The sequence below is a fragment of the Pipra filicauda genome, unplaced genomic scaffold (genome assembly GCF_003945595.2).
Source record: "Pipra filicauda isolate LSUMZ 115617 unplaced genomic scaffold, ASM394559v2 scaffold257_size1096998_pilon, whole genome shotgun sequence".
Taxonomy (NCBI): domain Eukaryota; kingdom Metazoa; phylum Chordata; class Aves; order Passeriformes; family Pipridae; genus Pipra; species Pipra filicauda.
In genome coordinates, this window is record NW_024104373.1 from 461161 (window position 1) to 481280 (window position 20120).

At 36.1% G+C, this 20120-nt stretch overlaps 1 protein-coding gene across 2 annotated transcripts in view; it reads left to right on the forward strand.

Annotated features, from left to right (window-relative positions):
• The window catches only part of IL1RAPL1 (interleukin 1 receptor accessory protein like 1), a 702170-nt gene that overhangs the window by 160207 nt on the left and 521843 nt on the right, over positions 1 to 20120 (forward strand). The window contains exon 1 of one of the 2 annotated variants that reach the window (XM_039382122.1): positions 14115 to 14153. The exons of the other annotated variant lie outside the window; for it this stretch is intronic. Coding sequence (XP_039238056.1) covers positions 14129 to 14153 — 25 coding nt within the window. The 5' untranslated portion in view covers positions 14115 to 14128. Of the gene's footprint in view, positions 1 to 14114; positions 14154 to 20120 lie in introns of those variants that run through there. 2 annotated transcript variants of the gene reach the window in all.

A 20120-nucleotide genomic window follows, 5' to 3' on the forward strand; every position in this document is an offset into this window, starting at 1 on the left:
TTTTTATGCCCTTATAAAGGTTGTGTTTAGATTCCCAGTCACAAAATATGATATTCTTTGATTTCTGTAAGACCCTCATCACCATCCTAGGAAATCTTTTGTCACAGAGCATGGGTACCAGAAGGGATTCACTACAGATGACTGTTAAAGTGGGTGCAGAATGATTAGCACGTGAAAGAGTGGTCCATTAAGGGATGTTGAAACCAACCACTGTCTTGGGAAGTCCTTGAAGCACCAGTGGCTGGAAACTGGCAGGGCTACCTGGAGATGTGCCAGGATATGACAGTTCTTACAGTAGGACTGAGTCCTTGCTGTCACAATCTTAGGTACAGGGAGAGAAGCCCAGCTCTCAGCCACCTTCTAACACTGCTGTTGGTGGTTGAGGAACTGTTGATTTGGAATAGCTGAGAATCTTCATTCACAGTATTAACTGTGAACTTGAGGAACATCTTGTACTCAAAAAATGAGTGTAATCAGCAATCACTCAGTAGACAGTATGATGATAATAGTTTTCTTTCATCGTGGACCTTCTGGATTTGCAACAGGAGGTCAGACATTTTTCTTCTCAAGGCATTTGAAGAGTGCAATTGCGTGCATTGATTAGGGTAAAACTAGCTTATGTACTATAAAATGTTTAAGAAAATCTATGAAAAGAAGCGATTCTCTGATCTGGAGTATATGTATTTCAACTTCCAAAAATTAAAAAGGTGAAAAGACAGACACTACCATCTATTACATATTTGATTATATTCAGATAAGTATTATTTTTTAAACTAGTAACCCTGATTTTATATAGCTTTTTATGCAAATTTTCAGAAAATAAAATTAGGAATAATTAATTCCTGGTAAAGTGTAGCAGGAGGAAAAGGAAGATACGCAGTCATGATTATATGTGTGTGGAGAACTGGTATAAAATGTTGTCTAAGTGAATAACTTTGGTCCTTTCATTTGACAGTTTATTTGAATGGACCTACTTTTGCCCTTTCATATGCCTTTCTGGGGCCCGAACTTCTAATTCCTCCTGGGAGGTGGAGGATAGGACATGCGGCGCTGGATTTTTTCAGGCCTGAGGAGGACCTGGAGGCTTTGGTGTGAGGTGTGAGGTTTCCAACAGGAAGAAGCATATGAGATGAAAGGTGTTAAAATGCACCATAATATGTGTGCTAGGGCATTAGGCAGTGCTGTCTTGGAAGTCAGAAAGTGGAAAGATATTGGGCAATATCATATTTTCTGGATAGCAATGTGCTTGTTTGAAACCAACAATTAAATTCAGTGAAATTTAAGCTGTTTCCAGGACATCCAGACTTATCACCCATACTCTCTGCAGTTCAGTTTTTCACATACTTCAGAAATGTCTGTTATTTTTTGATTTTTAGGTGTGTGACTAAAGCTACTGTGTAAGTGCTCCAAAGCAGAAATGTGACTGGGTATGGGATTTCACTTCTTCACCAAATAACTTTGAAAAAAATCCCAAAAATTAAATGGTCACCAAATATTTAAAAAATAGATACTTTAGGCTAATTCAAATAGGTGTTTTGTTTGCAGATATCATAACATCCCATCTGCTTATCAGATGAGGCATATCTCTTGACATGGTGGTAAGGAGGCTATCGTTTCCATCTCTAGCAACTAGTAAAACCCTCCCTTTGAAATTGGAATGTTTCAACTTGTATTACCTTGATTCTTGTCACTTCAACAAAGTAGTCTTCAATTATCTCTGAACCAAGACTTTCTAAACAATATACATCTTTCTGCTGATTTCCCTGTTCTGGAAGTTTCAAGAGAGATTAGTCAGAATTACAAATCACAGGCAGGCAGTCCTAAGAAAATAATTGTACTGTCTAGCCAAAACAGTCTCTCAAAGAGGCACTGTACCAGAGTCAGGTGGAGAAGGAAACTTGTCTTTTTAGTATTCACAGTATGTAATACTTAGTCTGGATTTTCTTTGTCATGCTTCTGAGAGTCACAGCCCCACAAGTTCATTAACAACCATGTGTCTCCACCAACCTGGTTGTTAAATTTAATATTTACCCAAATTTATCAGAAATTAGTTTAAGACTGTATGTAAGTTATAGGTTAACATTGCAGTCCTAATTAAAAAAACAACTCACATTGGTTTTGCTGAAAACCATACAGTTTAGGTATTTGTTAACCAATTTCATTAAGTCCTGTTATGCATTTACTACCTGCAGATAGTAAATCTTTACTGACTTCAAGCTATAATCTTGGACTTCTACAATTTCCTCTTACCATATCTGATGTTAAACATATTTGTTTATTGCAAATTACTGAATTTTGAGTCCTGCAATGTTGATTAGTAAATTGGAATATATTTGGGATAAAGACTGTCATTTTACCATTTTTATACTAGTTGCTCTATAGGAAGCAGTTTCTGATGTTGGAAATTAAGTACTGCTATAGCACACATTTTAAGTGATCAGATTTATTAAAAACTGTATCTGAGGGATGTTTCATGATCATAAAATGCAGATGGCTAATTTTCATTGAAGGTTTCAGCTCAAGTACTGGTTGTCTTTATATCTCACAGTATTCAAAAAATAGGAAACTTCAATTTGGAGACTAAAATCTGTAGTAATCCTTGAGAATCATATGTACAATATAGTGTTCAGATCTTCCATTTGCTGGGTGACAGCTGTATATTAAAAGATTGGGACCAGAAGAAAAAAGGACACTAATTTTCAACATTTTGCCCATGCCATTTAGGAGAGGTTACTGTGAAGAAACAGTGTTGTATAATCTCAACTTCTGCATGCCAGGGACATAGATTCCTTTGCTTAATATGTGCATTGGATTCTGCTTACACAGAATAAAGATCAGTACTTTTCTTCAAAGAGAATATTTTTTCTGAGGCCAATATGAAACATTATCTCCTGTATGTCTCAGTGTTCAAGTGACTTTCATCAATTTTTAACATTTTTTTTTCTTCAGCAGTTTAAGTCAATAATGTGGTGCCTTTAAGTAAAAATCTATCTTATATTTTGCTGTGTGTTTGTTAAATTGATAAAAGAGTTGAGAACAGAGTGTCTTGGACAGTCTTTACTGCTATCCCTACTTATTTTCTTCACTGTTCCATCATAACTGATATTACAGGCAATAGCAGTCAGCACAAAGAGATTTTATTTTTGCCTTTGTGTTTTGTCTGAAGTCTAGATCTGAAATTCTTTAGTTCCATATAAATATTTATCTCTAGCCTGAAAAGAGGCTTGCTACTCTCCTTTCTAGTTATAGTGCTAAGTGGTTCATAGTCACCTAAATATAACATTTATTTAGCATAAGAGAAACAGACAGTGTTAATATTTGAATGAAAACAACATTTGACTTCAGGTAGGTGGACTTTTCCGGTTCTGCAGGATACTGTTCTGAAATTTCCTGGTGTGCCAAGTGATAACTGGAAATCCCTCCTTCCATGTCATGAATTTTATAAACATGAATTTTATTTTTTAATTTTTTTTTTTTTGTAAATTTCAATAAGAAACCATCCTTTTAGTGAAACAAAGAATTAGACATAATTTTATCTCAGTAATCTGTACTTGTTTTGTATGTTTGCAATTCACATATACCCAGTGTATTTTCCCTAACTGACACCTCTATACATTTGACCCAGTCACCTTTCACTAGGTCTTTGTTTTCTTGGTATTAATATTACTATACAGTAGCTATATATAGACTTACACTCTACAGCACTTGTGACCTTTTCCATAATGGAATGGGTGTGGTTGCTGCACCATATCCTGTCCTTGGCTGCCGCCCTGTCCATTCTCAATGCCGAGAGGTATTTAACCCGGAAACACTGTTACCATACTCTACCTGTGATACACAGAATTTGCTGAAGGTTGCAAAGTTTTGCAAAGCAGTTTAATGCTCTGGAGCCCTAGCATGCCCTTTCAGATGCAAAAGTTCTTTTTTTCATTCTACTTGCGTCTGTCACAGGCGTATCCATGAGCTACGCTTCTGTGGAATCCAATAGAAAACTGTACATGTTCTAATTGCAGAGGGCTGTTCCAAAGTTTTGAATCTTAACAAATTTGTGTGAATGTCAAAGCACAAAATACCTCACATGAATTTTGCTGTAGAACTGGTGACTTATTTTTCTCAGAAAAAATCTCATATAAAACTTTGTGTGATTATTTATAGTTCATCCATTATTTTTTTCTGATATATTTTTCCAGATTCAGCTATGATGCTGATTCTTCTTCAAAAGTGGTATTGAAAACTGAGAAATTGTCTCTCTAACTTGTATGTGTTGCAGCCTATTCCTTGTGCTGGTTGTTTTTGTAAATTATCTGTTTCAGAATCTCTTGCTTTATTTTTACGTGCAGTGAAATTTAGTTGTTAAGTTTTGCAGTATAATTACAGTATCAAGTTATTCAGAAAGTTATTGGCAGAAACACAAATATTTAATTAATATTTTCTACCTTTTCTGGATTTTTCTTTCTAAGATCTCTTTAAAATGAACTATTTTTACAGGAATGGGCAGATGGGAAAAATATTTCTTTCCATAAATTTTTCTGCTCTGTGTGCACAGATTCTCTATGGCACACAAATATATTATTAGTTTTGAGGTAGATTTTCTTTTTTCAGTCTTCATATCCTTGATGTAATTTATTTTTCAATTAGTGAAGGATAAACTAGAAACAAAAGCAGAACAAAGCCCTTGAAGTAAAGTAAATTAACAAGTTAAGCATGAGGTCAAACAGAAAGTAAATGTACAGCCTATAGGCACTTCATATCCATCCAAGAGAAACAAATATAAGCACGCATGGGTGCTCCCATATATTACATAGCAAAAAAATAAGAGCCAGCCTTGAGCAAGCAAGGTTGAAATTGAATGAAAGAGAGGGAAGTAATGAGAAAAACATATGTTGTGCTTTTCTTAAGTTATTAGTGTATTTGTTCATCATTAGTCAAAAATAAGTGTATTTTAAAAGCCTTTTAATACCTTTCCAGTCTTTGTTTCAGTTTCAAAGCCTCTAAAAAAACCTTATTTTTTGTCTTCTTTTATAAGTCTAATCAGTGTCCGTTATGTATTTAGTGGATGTTCAAATGATGCTAAAAAGCACTCAGTTTTCTTACTTCTAGTCAGTGCATAATATGTGTAGATACCCAATAATGTTTAATCAGTGTTGTAAAGTTTGTCATGAAGTATGAACTTCTGGAAATTTAGTTTTAAGAAGGAAGCCTGGCTATGGCTTATTACAAAAACCCCAAAAAAACAAAAAAAGAAGCTGAACCCAAAATCACTAAAAACCCCACGAAGCAAACCAACCAACTAAACAAAACAAAAAAACCACTGCCCAAAGAACAATAACAACAGCTTTAAATAAGAAATTCAGGAGTAGAGTTAGATATAAGAGCACTTTGATATTGCATACACATTAAACTAAGAAACTGGTCAAAACTTGGTGACTTTAGTATCTCTGATTCAGTTTAAATCCCCAATACTTGAACCATGTCACATTTTGAAAAGGAAAAACAAATCAGTTTGGAAAATATTTTGTTTTAAGGATACTGATTTCCTGTGGAACTGCCCTTATCTGTTGGTTTTATATAGATCTTCACTTTTGGTGAAACAAAGAAGAATCAGCAATGTTTAAGACCTTATCTGTCAAGTATACTGTTAGAATTTGGTTTTGGCAGCCTCTGCTATTATATTGCACAGCCATATTCTATGAGTGATTTTTTTTTTTTTGTTGTGTTGATGCCTTTTAATTCAGTGAAAAAATCACTTTATTTTTTTTTTCCCAAGGATAAAAGATTTAGAAAGCAAAGCCAAACTCAGAAAGTCTAGTGATAGAGTATCCCACTCACACTGACTCTGCCCTTTATCTGCTGTTTTATTGAATTTTTATGCTGATTACAATGGAGGTGGCTGCAGATACTTTCTGTCTAGAAGGGCCAGAGACATGTTTCTGGAACACTTATGAATGACAGTGACTCTTTTGTTTCCATATTGATGTAGCCTGAAAAATTAAAATATCAATAAACATAACTTTTCAATGAATCTCCTTTTGTTGCTGAAAACATGTGCCATATAGTTGGTATCATCTCATGTCTTAGTTAAAAAGAACAAAAATACCCGCAATCTGTTTTTGAAAGGTCCAGAAAGACTTTACTGAAAATACAATTAGAGCTGTTTATGTATTAAAGCACTTTGTGCAGTGTAAAATAAGAGAGCTATAGGAACTAGATACAGCAATGGATCTCTCATGTTTAAAATAGTAAAAAAAAAAACAACAAAAAAATCAAAACTGATTGCTTGTAATCTAGTTTATGTGTGGAGAATTACAAGAGAGACAGGTTTTACTTGCCCAAAGTAAAATAATAGATTGGTGACACAACTAAAAGTAGCTAGTAAAGATTCCCCAGAAGCTTATTCTTTTAGGCTATGTCTTCTCTGGGACACAGTAGTGTATTTTTACAACACTATATAGGTTAAAAGACCTTTTAACATATGTCTGGGAATTGAACCAACATGAGTCAAAGCCCAGTTTTTAAAAAAGTCAGCATGAAAATAGAAAATTATACTTTTTTACTTCCCAGAGGGTGAGTTTCCATAATGATATTATGATCAAATGTACACTTTTAAAAACTTTTTTCCTTAGCTATGCATAATTTTGGGTAAAGTGTTCAAACACTGTGAGGATAAGCATCTCAGAAGATACTGCATTTAATTTCACTGTAGGAACTAAATTCAGAAAGCACAAATACTTGAAATACTGAAATTAGGGTACACAAAGTAGACAAATTCCTGTAATTATGGAATTATTCTGAAGAGTGAGTCCAAGGATAAGATTTACAAGGAATAAAAAACCTTAGGGTAAATCCATATCAATGTTTTATTACCTAGTGTTTAATTGTGAAATGAGTTCCTCTTTCCTCCTGCTGGTGCTGGCTGGCTACTGGGCAAATTATAAAGAAGGAGCAACATATGAAAGGAAGTGTTTTACACAGCTAAATGAGCTGCAGTGTTGGTGTTCCAGAATTAGTATATCTACGCTTGATGAAATATGTACCTCCTGCTATATGGAAAACCCTCACAGATTAAAATATTGATATTTAATAAATGCATCAAAATACCAGCAAAGAATATACAAAAACATTTTATGATAAAATTTATGTTAAACAAAAGGTCAGTTGGCATACTTTCTGTGCCAGATTTATTGCTAACATGCTGTGCCTCTTACAAAATAAATAGAATGTTCCTATCTTTAAGTCCAATCTTGCTTGCAAATCCTTTAAAAATATTTTATTCCTATGGGCCATGAAGATCTCAATATAAAAAATTTGAAATTTCATCTACTTACTCACGTTGAAGTAGGGTTCTTTTATGGTCCCTACACAAAAAGAAAACTGAAAAGGGAATGATCCATAGTACCACTATAATTAACAAACTACCAAGCATAAACTCTCCCTTCTTTAATTCAGATGTTTGGACATTAATAATTGAAAGGCTGGTGCTGAAAATTGTGGAGACCCATGGACTACCCTTGGGCTAGTCTTTACATTGATATGCATTTCACTTATGAATAAAAAGAGCAGAACCACTGATAAGTTGTTTCTTTATTAATCACAGTTCCTAATCTTAATTTCTCACATCCCATTGTCTCTGTAGATTTGATGAAAACTCATGCAATTCTCTATAGTTGTATGAAGAAAACACATCAGAAGTCATAAATAAATCATTAAACTGTAAAGTTTTTGAGAGAGTAACTATGTGGTTCTGATGTGTTATTAGGGATTGGAAGTCACATTGTGAAGTTAAGAATTAAGCAAGGAATTCAGGCAGGAATTCCAAACTTCCATTTTACCAAACAACTTTTTTTTTATGTAAATGTGTTTATATGCTAGAATCATTTCTCAGGTCCAAGATGGAATTTTGTAACTAGAGTGTGAAAAAGGATGTGGAGTGAGACTAACGAAGTGATTGATTGCCAAAGTCATAATACTCCATAATCCTCCACTGTGGCGATTGCAACATTGTACTCAGGAGGTGGTCCTTTTTTTCCCCTCCCTCGTACTGTGGTTGGGATACTAATGATCCAAACCTCACAGCTTTCATATAATTGAGTGGTATTCAATTAACCAGGCACTGGTAGTAAGTAAAATAAGAGGGCGTTTTTGAGATGTTACTGACTTTGGGGACAGTCCTTCTACTTTCAACAGAAAATATGGTGAGAACATCTCCACTGAGATATCTTTATGCCATGTCTTGAAATACCCACCTGAACATTGTGTATTGTCAGAGGAATTCTTAAGCCTAAACATTTGGCACAGGGAGAACTTTTTTATGTTTTGTGTAATTTCCAAAATAAATTTTAAGTATAAAATAATAAAATGTTATATTATCTTAATCTCAAGAACACAGATCTTCTCTTTTCCTCAGTAAAATTGATGGATATAGTAATTGCAACGTGAACAAGCAATAATAAGCAATTTATTCAAAAAACTGGGAAGGAAATCTCTTTCCTGAATAGCAAGATTTTTGAGACATAAAACAAAAAGTGAGCGCATGCCTGGTTGGGTTTTTTTGTTTGTTTCATTTTGTTTTTTAATTATGCCCTATTTCTTCTATAAATGTATTTCTGTTGATACTGGCTTAAACTGTGTGTCATGATAGTTTTTCAGATCCAGTCCTCCACGTTTGCTGTATCTAGTTCATCACCTGTGAGGCTAATTATGGGATTCACTATTTTAGCCCTTATTCTCCTGTGAGGAGAAACAATGCAAACATACATTGCAGCTTAGTCTCACTAAGACCAAGATTCAGGCAAATCAGATGAATCACCTTCACAGGTAAAGTCAATAAGCTTAATTAAAATGTTTTTAAACACTCAAGATATGAAGTAAACATGCATAAATTTAAGCATATTTAAACATATGCAGACTATCTCATGCAGAATTAAAGCAACTTTAGAGGGCTCTAGTTTATTATTCAACAGAGTGAAACTGCAGCTGGGCAGTTACTTTAAATAATAAATATCTCATATTTATGAGTAGAGATTGTGGTGCTGGTGTGGATGTAGAGGGAGCTGAAGGAAGCACAGCAGAGCTCTCAGGATGCTCCCCACTTCGTTTTCCAGCATTCTGCCTGCACAGTTTAGCTCTGTGCTCCTGTTCACTGAGGCTGATTGTAGCGAGGCTGTAACCCAGTAATTTCTGTACCTTGGCAGGTAACTATCAACCAGCTGCAAATTAACCTGAGATTATTTTTTAACATTCACTTGATTTTCCTTTAATACTGATTTTTTGTGCCTTAGTCATACGAACCCCTTTCAGATGTTCTGAAAGATTGTTGAGGTGAGATGTCCTGATAGAATAAGATGGCATAAATATTGTAAGATGCATGATTTAAATTAAAACTTTATTTCTTATAAGAAGAAGTATTCTGGTTCTTTTCTGCTTACCATATTATTTAAAGACCTGAAAAGCTCAATATGTTTCCCATGGGCAAATAAGAAAATTCAGTGCAAAATTGAAGAGAAAATATAAGCAGATAAATCTGCCCTGTCAGGGATTTTCAGAATCATGTTTCTTTTTGGGAACTGAGCTGCCTTTGAGGTATCGCTTTGGGGAAGTTTAGCTCCAGAAAAGACAGACATACCTAATTTGGGTTGTTTGGGGTTTTTCTTTATTTCCCATAACCCTCATAATAAGAATACTGACATCATGACAAATGAGCATGAAGTCCAGAATAACATATTTTATGTATCAGTTTTGTTGAAACATTAGTGTTGTAAATATTTAGTGATGAAATAAGAGAGGGATTCAGGGGTGCATTTAAGTGTTCAGTTTTTAAAGAGTCTTTGGAAAATTTATTCTTCTAAAGTTATTAAACCATAAAATTGAAATAAGTTTTTCTCTAGTCTTCAAAAGATGCCACAGTTTGTTTAATTACATCAAAGTGCTTTCAGATGACTTTCTGAGAAAGGTCATGAACTGGCATTACATTTTAATATTGCATATTTGATTTTGTTTCTTTTTTTTTTTCTGTCTGAGTTGATGCAAGTAACAAGCAAGTATTTCTGACTGACCTGTAGTGCTCCATTCCCTGGAGATGCTGTTGTTCCCAGTGGGAACTGTCATAGTTTGAAGGTTATTGTGCCCGTAGTGGATTAATCTAGAACATAAGAGAATATGTGTCTTGTTTGCTTTCCTGGCCAGTGCAGGACTGTTAAAACTGTGAGTTAAGCAACTAAATGCATAGAGTTGTTAAATATTTTTGTATGGTACTTCTCATCCACTTTCATTTATGATGTTCTTATTTTTTAGTTTATCCCAGTCCACATTTTTTCTACCGTGAGTGATTTTTCTTCATTTCACTGTTTCAGAAAGAGGGTAATTTCTTTGGTATTGTTACCTTGAAGATATGATCCATTCCCTGGATTTTCCAGGTTTTGTAGACACTACTCTGTTACATTATCTCTCAGTTTTCCTCACACATTTTATCCTCTTATCCTTTTGAGTTGCTATTCTTTGTATTTTGTCCAACTCATCTGTAGTTTTTATAAACTGTGCAACCAAGCATCAAACAGGAAGACTTACACTTAATAAAATTCAGAAAAAAAGCTCCAAACCCGAAATCTCTACGGTCAAGCTTAAAGATACTCAACCTCACTGGGAATACCAATCCTCAATACAAATTTATGCATGTCCATGGCATTTTCAACCCCTGAATTTTATGGAAATTTCATCAAAATGCAATGAAAGACTTCTGAAGCAAAGTGCAATGCTTTTTCAAGTTCCTGTTCTACTCTCAGGCAACATTTAACTAAAAATTTACATGAGAAGAGTAAACCAGCACTGGCATCTGTGATGAGGTGATACTTGTGAGGGACCTTCCTGAGAAGTTTTGTTCATTACCACTGGATTTGCATTAAACCATTATCATAAAAGGAACCACTGATAAATGTCTGACTTTTTTTTGCCCCCCCCCTAATTTAAATGTTAAATCACATGCCACTAAAAAAAGAATAGAAAAAAAACACCAATATTTTCAGACTATGTAGATACTGGCTATACATTTCTCTTGCATCAATATATTTGGTTAGTGTTTCAGTGAAATATATTTACAGACAAATAATGATACAGTTTAAAAATTGCAGTGTTTTTTTTCAAACTTGGATATTTGTTCTTATATAGCAAAATAATGCAGTCATTTATTGAAACTAGTTTTTTATCCACATCCATCTTTGAAATACAGAAGAAACAGAAATACAGAAGAAAGGTTACTATTGGCCCATAAGCCATCATAAATATAAATAAAAAAATCCTTTTTTATGAAGAAAATCAATGTCTTTAAGCATGACAATGCAACGCTCTTTTACTAACAAAAGTATTATCTTTACATCAGGTCTTATTTCTAACAATTGGTTTGATTTACATACCAAGAGAACATACTATTTTGATGTTCTCTTCATAAAACAGAATACATATTTCCTTCTGTTTCTTTAAAAGACCGTGAACCTTTCTATGAAAAAGAGAAATAAAGGCCTTTTTCTAAGGGTTACCTCTTCAGAATTTCAATAAGAGTGCCTCGATATAAAATGTCATCACCTCTAATGGGTATTATTATAACAGGTTGGGAGCAGTTAATGAATATACACAACAGTTTATAGGTACACAGAATTCTGGTTGATGAATTGTGACTAAATACTAATTTGGGGGTTTTGGTATCTTTTTGTGCTGCATTAGGATTTAATGGAAATATAAGAACTTTATGAAAATGTTTTGAGAACCAGCATAATGTGTCACTGGACATGAACAAAGTACCAGCAAATTCCACAGACATTATCTCTCTTCCTTAAATTTAGGCAATATTATGTAAAAAATACATTGTTCTTTTAATAATTATGAAATTAATTGTAAGGCTTAGTTAAAAATATTAAATATTTACATGTTTGTTTTAGATATTGTGTAAGGAAAAGCTGTTACTTTTTATAGGCAGAGCACTGACTGGCATAAGTGTGAACTTCACACTGTGCTGTACTTCACTGGGGATCTTAATGTTTGTGTGAGATTAAAAAGTGACAGTTGAGTTTTTAAATTTATACTAATTTTTATTTTTATTGGCAAATTTTCTTAATATTTATAGCTGAAAATATATAAAAATATGTACATTTTGCTTTTAATTATTCTGATCATAAGTATTTGATAACCTAATGTGAAACACTTGTAAGATTTGAAAACTTTGAAGTTTTGTTCTCAGATTCTAAATTCTAATCTCTGAAATACTGAAAGAAAACATTTTTGCTTTATTTGGCTTCAGAGAAAAACAAAAACCTGACTCAGGCAAGCAACAGAGTAAAAATTAGTGTAATGCAGAAGAGTAAATTCACAATGTCAACAAGACTTCATTCCTCAAGCTGAAAAACACAGGCACACAATGGAATTCCTGCTTATTGCTCACTGTATACATTAGAACATCGCTAATAGCTTATGAAGACAGTCATAAAAAAAAGATTTCTAATTTCATATTGAAGATTTGACTTTGGAATCACAGAAAACACACGCTGAAAATACATTTTGTTAAAAATATTTTTTGGTGGTCAATGTATCTGTTCTTATTACATGTTATTGTGTTTTGAATTCCATTTTAAAATCTCACAATTACTTTTTCTTTTGGACCAATCTCAACAGATTTAGGTCTTGCATATCAAAACTGATAGGGGAAATAACATTAAAGACTTGTGAACTGAGAAAATAGACTGACAGTGACAAATTATATGCAGTTTCCTAAATGCCTTTCTTATTCTGAATGATGGGGAAGATAAGCAAACATTTAGAGAGTCTGAAATTAGAAATTTGATCATTTACATTCCAGCCAGGGATTTATGAATCATGGAATCACAGTGATATAAATATGTAGCCACCCTTTTATTCCTCCTGAGTCCAAAACAAAGTGAGAATAAGGAGTACAGTATTTTGCTCCTCTTCATAATGAGATGTATTCAAACGAGAATACTGTGCTATATAATTGGAATTGTCAGTGGGATTTGCAGAATATTAATTACTGCTTTTTGAATTGTTAACCATTAGTGAGTCATAGGACACGTCTACTTGAAATTATTCAACCTGCAAATATTAAATTAAAAAATATAGACTATTGAAATAATAGTGGGGTTAGAGAGAAACCTAGTTCCTTTTCTATAACAACGTAGAACTTACTGACAGTAATGGAAATATCTGGAAACTTCTAAGTCATGAGCATACAGGCAAAGCAAAATGCCTATAGCAGGCTGATTATGGGATGTTAGGTCAGGTTTTGTGACTGATATTGATGCTGTGAGGATGAACACCAATCTGCTAGACTCGAGGGTGATATGCTTTATGTTTCATTATTGTTATTTCTATCTCTGTTGAGTAATCCAAACATATCAATAAAGAATTAAAAAAGCTTAATTTCAGGTTTGTGCACTCCCTAATCCTGAAACAGAGGGATTTAAATGAAAACAAAGAAACAAAACTTAACATTTTGTCTTTATGTAAAGCTGATGTGAAGCAAACCTGTTGAGACACTTTAGATTAGCAGTTATTGATCCACTATGCAGCCACTATTGTTGAAATGGATGCATAGGTTTGGTGGCTGTGCAAGTGTGATGTACAGAGTAAATACCTAAGGAAAATTAAACTGGCTCTGCAGTAAAGCAGGACATTCTCTCCTTACCCTTTTACTTACTTTTCAGACTCTGCCACAGGGATTAGTGCTCAACTGCTGATTCATGTCAAGGCAGTTTTCACTCACTTTGGCTCAAACTGGTGAGCAGATTTCAAGGCAAAAAGCAGGGCAAAAGATGCAGATTTGCACGTTTAAAAGTAATAATTCTGTCAGCTATTTATTGGAAAGGTCTAGCACATGTTACAGAGAAGAGACTTGGGACTTGACAGAGATTTTATACAAGGTGTCACTCTTGGTCTTTCTTTGGACTTCACAGCTCAGCTGTCGAACGTATGAGCTTTGCACGGGACACAGCTGGTGCTGGTGCAGTGGGAGCCCTGGATTGCTGGAGTGTGGCCTTGCAGGGTGGGAAAAGGCTTTCCTTGGATCATTCTAAGTCTAGATTCAGACACCTGGAACAAAAGCAAGTAAAAGGAGGAAATAGACTCTTCTATGCTGTCAATAAGAGCTTCCTACCGTAAGTAATGGGAATATATATATATATATATGTGTGTATATATATATATATATATATCTCCAGGTGTTCATATTCTTACTCTCAGTGTACATAATCATAGAATCATAGAATCATAGAATCAGATGGGTTGGAAAGGACCTCTGAGATCATCAAGTCCAACCCTTGATCCACTACCACCACAGTTGCTAGACCATGGCACTAAGTGCCACGTCCAGCCTCATCTGAAAAACCTCCAGGGACGGAGAATCCACCACTTCCCTGGGCAACCCATTCCAATGCCTGATTACCCTCTCTGTAAAGAATTTCTTTCTAATATCTAATCTAAACCTCCCCTGTCGCAGCTTAAGGCCATGTCCTCTTGTCCTACTGCTGATTGCCTGAGAGAAGAGACCAACCCCCACCTGCCTACAACCTCCTCTCAGGTAGTTGTAGAGAGTCACGAGGTCTCCCCTGAGCCTTCTCTTCTCAAGGCTAAACAACCCCAGCACCCTCAGCCTCTCCTCATAGGACTTGTGTTCAAGTCCCTTCACCAGCCTTGTTACCCTTCTCTGCATCTGCTCCAGCACCTCAACGTCTTTCCAGAAATGAGGGGCCCAGAACTGGACACAGCACTCCAGATGAGGCCTCACCAGCACTGAGTACAGGGGCAGAATCACTTCCCTGGTCTTGCTGGCCACACTGTTCCTGATACAGGCCAGGATGCCATTGGCCTTCTTGGCCACCTGGGCACACTGCTGGCTCATGTTCAGCCTCCTGTCTATCAGCACTCCCAGGTCCCTTTCTTCCTGGCTGCTCTCCAGCCACTCTGTCCCCAGTCTGTGGCGATGCAGGGGGTTGTTGTGGCTAAAGTGCAGGACCCGGCACTTGGCCTTGTTGAACCTCATCCCATTGGAATCAGCCCAACTCTCCAGCCTATCCAGGTCCCTCTGCAGAGCCCTCCTGCCTTCCAGCAGGTCGACACTCCCTCCCAGCTTGGTGTTGTCTGCGAATTTGCTAATGATGGACTCAATCCCCTCATCTAAATCATCGATAAAGATATTAAACAGAACTGGGCCCAACACTGATCCTTGGGGGACACCACTGGTGACCGGCCGCCAACTGGATGCAGCACCGTTCACCAGCACTCTCTGGGCCCGGCCCTCTAGCCAGTTCCTAACCCAGCACAGAGTGCTCCTGTCCAAGCCATGGGCTGCCAGTTTTTTTCAGGAGTATATTATGGGAGACAGTGTCAAAGGTTTTGCGAAGTCCAGATAGACCACATCCACAGCCTTCCCCTCATCCACCAGGCGGGTCACCTGATCATAGAAGGAGATCAGATTGGTCAGACAGGACCTGCCCTTCCTAAACCCGTGCTGTCTGGGTCTGAGCCCTTGTCCATCCTGTAGGTGCTGTGTGATTGCACCCAGGATGATCTGCTCCATAACCCTGCCAGGCACTGAGGTCAGACTGACAGACCTGTAGTTTCCTGGGTCCTCCTTCCGGCCCTTTTTGTGGATTGGTGTGACATTTGCCAACTTCCAATCGTCTGGGACCTACCCAGTGAGCCAGGACTGTTGGTAAATGATGGAGAGCAGTTTGGTGAGCTCTTCCACCAGCTCACTCATAACCCTTGGGTGGATCCCATCTGGTCCCATAGACTTGTGAGGATCCAAGTGGCTCAGCAGTTCGCTGATTGTTTCCTCCTTGATTACGGGGGGATTATTCAGCTTAATATTCCTATCTACATACTCCAGAAGCCAGCTGTCCTCAGAGAGACCTGTCCTACTGTTGAAGACTGAGGTAAAGAAGGTGTTAAATACCTCAACCTTTTCCTCATCTTTAATAACTATGTTCCCCCCCATGTCCACTAAAGAATGGAAGTTTTCCTTGTCCCTCTTTTTGCTACTGATTTATCTGTAGAAAGACTTTTTATTTTCCTTAACAGAAGTGACAAGATTGAGTTCAAATCTTGCCTTCGTCTCTCTGATTTTCTTTCTACATGACCTAACTAAATTCCTGAACTCTTCCTGAGTAGCCAGTCCTTTTTTCCATAATCGGTAGGCTCTCTTTTTCATCCTAATTTCCCTCAAGATCTCCCTGTTCAGCCAGGCTGGCTGTCTTCCCTGCCGGCTTGCCTTTCGGCAGACTGGGACAGCCTGCTCTTGTACATTTAAGACTTCCTTCTTGAAGTATGTCCATCCCTCCTGGACCCCTTTGTTTTCAAGGGCTGTTTCCCACGGTACCCTCTGAACCAGTCTCTTGAACAGGCTGAAATCTACCCTCTGGAAGTCCAGCGTAGAGGTTTTATTGATGGCCCTTCTTGCATCCCTGAGTATTGAGAATTCTATTATTTCATGGTCAGTGTGCCCCAGACGGCCTCCGACCACCACATCTCCCACCAGCCCCTCTCTGTTTGTGAACAGCAGGTCTAATACCAATGACAATCTGGTGTGTTAGATATTGACACTATTAATAACAAAATATTATTAATTTCTTTCTTTCTGTACCCTCCCAGGCCCGATCTCAGGAATTCTGTATTTTTGCTGCATTACCTCCCTGTTTTCCAAAGCTTCAGTTCTGCTGTGTTTGCAAACTCATTATAAATCCTTCATAAAAGGAGATCTGTACAGATCTGAGTGGTCAGTATGATCTATTTTGAGCTGAGTTTGCATGCAGGAGCAAGAAGAAATATATTTGGAGGATACATTTTTTTAAGCACATGACTTTAATGATTGTTGGAGTAGGAGCACGACAGTAAACAATTCCTAAAATAGGAAGTTGATATTCATTAAAAAAAAACCAAAGAGGACTATGGGCTTGTATTGGTGAATGTTACTAAAAAAGTAGTGCTAGAAAAAAAAAAAAAGCTAGGTTTCGTTTCTCTGCCAAAGAATACCTATGTGAATAATTTCTCAGAACCACTTTTTTTCCTGTATATTAATGAATGATTTCTTATTTTCAAATTTGGAACTTCAGATCTGAACTGATTAATAACAAGTAGGAACACATCACTGAAAATATCAAGTGCTTGTAAATTTAGACACCTAAAATTAGAAGATACTTCTATTTTTCTTTCTGTGGTTCTATTTCTCTTCTGTAGAATGGGATAGTAATGAACTCTTGTCTCATAGTGGTGCAGAAATTAATTTATCAATAGCTATGAAGAGTCAAAAAATCTGATGACTTATTGCAATTTGTTTCCAGAAAATGGTTTGAAGGGTCTAAAAATGAGGAGGAAATAGGATATGAGAAATTTGTCATTAAACAAGCACCACCTATGATATGATTGAATGCAACAGGGATTCTATGGGAAAAAATTGCTGTATTACTATTTCAATAAAATATACATATGCAAAAGGGTTAGAATATTCAGGATTCAGTTAGTTTTGCAATACTCTAAGTGTTCTTTTAGAAAAGGTGGTTTCTATTTAATAAATGTACTTTTATTCATAGTTTATGTACAGTGGAGGAAAAATTAAATTTCTCCTTTACATGGGGACAACTTAAGACACAACTAAGCAGATAGATTTGTAACAGATGGAACTTCTCAATTATAAATCCCAAACCATTGACTCCATATGAAACTTGAGGCAAGTTGCTAGTAAAAGGATTTCAATCCAAGAGTTTTTTGGGGTTTTTTTACTGATTTTAGAATGTGAAAACACAGACACATTTCTTATTTTAAATAAACAAGACTGAATCTTGGGTGGTTTTCACTTAAAAATTTCTCTTTTTTATGTTTTTAATTTTTCAATTGTTAATAATTTCTATTACCAGTAAGAAACATAACTGTCTTTATATATATATTTCTATATTTTTTATAGAAATGATATTTCTATATAATTTTTATTTAATGAAAAGGAATACACTAATCAGTTTTCTTAATTATGTAGCAGAGATATCTGTAAGGGGACAACATTAAACCATGATCTGCTTCAATACGGAAAGTAGTTAGCATTGAAATACAATGATGATGTTCACAGTATCAAATGTCATGAAATGACAGTTTTAATTTTGCCTCTTATATTTGTGAAGGAATAAAAACAACCAACTAGTCAAACATACAAACAAAATACAAGATTGTTGCTCTATTGTTCAGCAGAGCACTTAAACACATGATTCAAGTCCTTCAACAGAGAAGTCACGTGCTAAAGTAACTGGATAAATCCTTTTCCAAATCTGAGTCTAGATATCTGCTATCCAAGAGATTTCTCATCCCACTATGACATACTTTTTCAGGGTAGAACATTGGTTCTAGACAATAGTCTAGCTGAATTTACCTGCTTGCTATGGGAGAGTCAAAGATTTTCTTTACAGTTCAGATAATGTCAGGCAAAACTTTGCGTTTTATTATTAGCTGATTTAACTACTAACTGATTAAGAAAGACTTTTGTAAATATTGAAGGCAAATATTTTACTGTTTCAAAAACCTTTGAAAGTGATGTTCAGTATTTTTTTCTTCCTACTAAAGTACAGACAGTGCTATTTTTTCCACTGAAATGCTTTGGATTTATCAAAATGGGACAAAACAGCTACCTGTGTAAGCACATTGATTTATAGGGGTACTTTTTTCTTTCACTGTTCATAACACATGAAATTGAGCTGAGCATCTCAGGAACAGTACTGATTTTTAGAATTGTATTTATTCAACACTTCAATGTCCTGGTTTATTATTTAAGAGAGAAAAGAGGAAGAAGAAATGGAGGAGAAAGAATGTCAATTTCTTTGCAACTTTGAGTGAAATATTAGTCACTAATCCAACAATACAAAATTCTATTTGCAAAACATACAATTGGTCTGAATCTATTTTTTCTTCTCCCTACCTCATTCATTAATTTCCTTTCACCTAGAAACCAAAGACCTGAACTAAACCCTTCCTTCCTTTTATGTGGTCTGGCAGCTTTCAACAATGAGATGACAGGTTTGGTGGATGAGGCAAGAGCAGAGAGTATTATTTACCTCTACTTTAGTGAGACTTTTGAGGCTGTCTTTCAGCAGCATCATAGCAGCATCATGACTGGACAGTGAGGTGGATGGAGAACTGTTTGAACATCTGGGCACAGAGGTTTTTGAAGAGTGGTATGACATTCACTGAAAGGAATTGCCAGGTTCTGCCCATGGAAAGGAATAACCCCAGCCACCAGTGCAGACCAAGAGTGGCTGGAAGGCAGCTCTGCAAATATTTGATGGGAAGGAATTCAGAGAGAACCAGAACCAGACTCTTCTCAATGGTGCCCTCTATCAGGGCAGATGCCAAGGGACACAAAAAAACACTCAACAGATTCCTTTTGAACACAAAAGGTGCTTTTGTACTGTGAGGATAGCTACTGGGACAGGTTTCCCAGAGAGGCTTTGGAGTCTCCATCCCTGGAGATATTCAAAATACGGCTGGGCACAGCCCAGAGCAATCTGCTCTCACTGCTACTCCTCTGGGCAGGGGCTTGGGCTAAGCCATCTATGAAGTTGCCTTCCTGCCTGTGAGTCTGTAACATGGACTTCAGACAAGGCTTCCAGTATGTCTCTGTGAAAAACTGATGAGAATTGAGGCAAAGTCTTGTCCCTGTTCAAAATTTCTTTCTCTTCTTACCCACGCTGCTTCATTTTCCATACATTGGGAAGATTACACCCATGTGCTTTTTGTTTGCTTGTTTTCCTTGTGTTCTTGTGGCTTGTCAGAGAAAAAATGGTCATAGATTTTCAAATGACCATAGGAAGCTTAATCAAATGATCATGTTTGGAGACCACAAGTTGCTTCATTACCAGTTAGTGCATCTGTATACTGTGCACTACCTGGTGAAGACAATGGACTTAGTTTTTATTTTCCTTTGGGCTGGTATATGCACTATGTAAGTAATGCTTTTTTGGAAAGGCAAGTAAGGTATGTTATTAATTTTCTTTATTTTTATTATCATGTCAGAAGTTCCAGGAACAGAAATAAATACTGGAGGGAGGAAGAAAAATTTTTACTCTGTGCATTGACAGTCATGA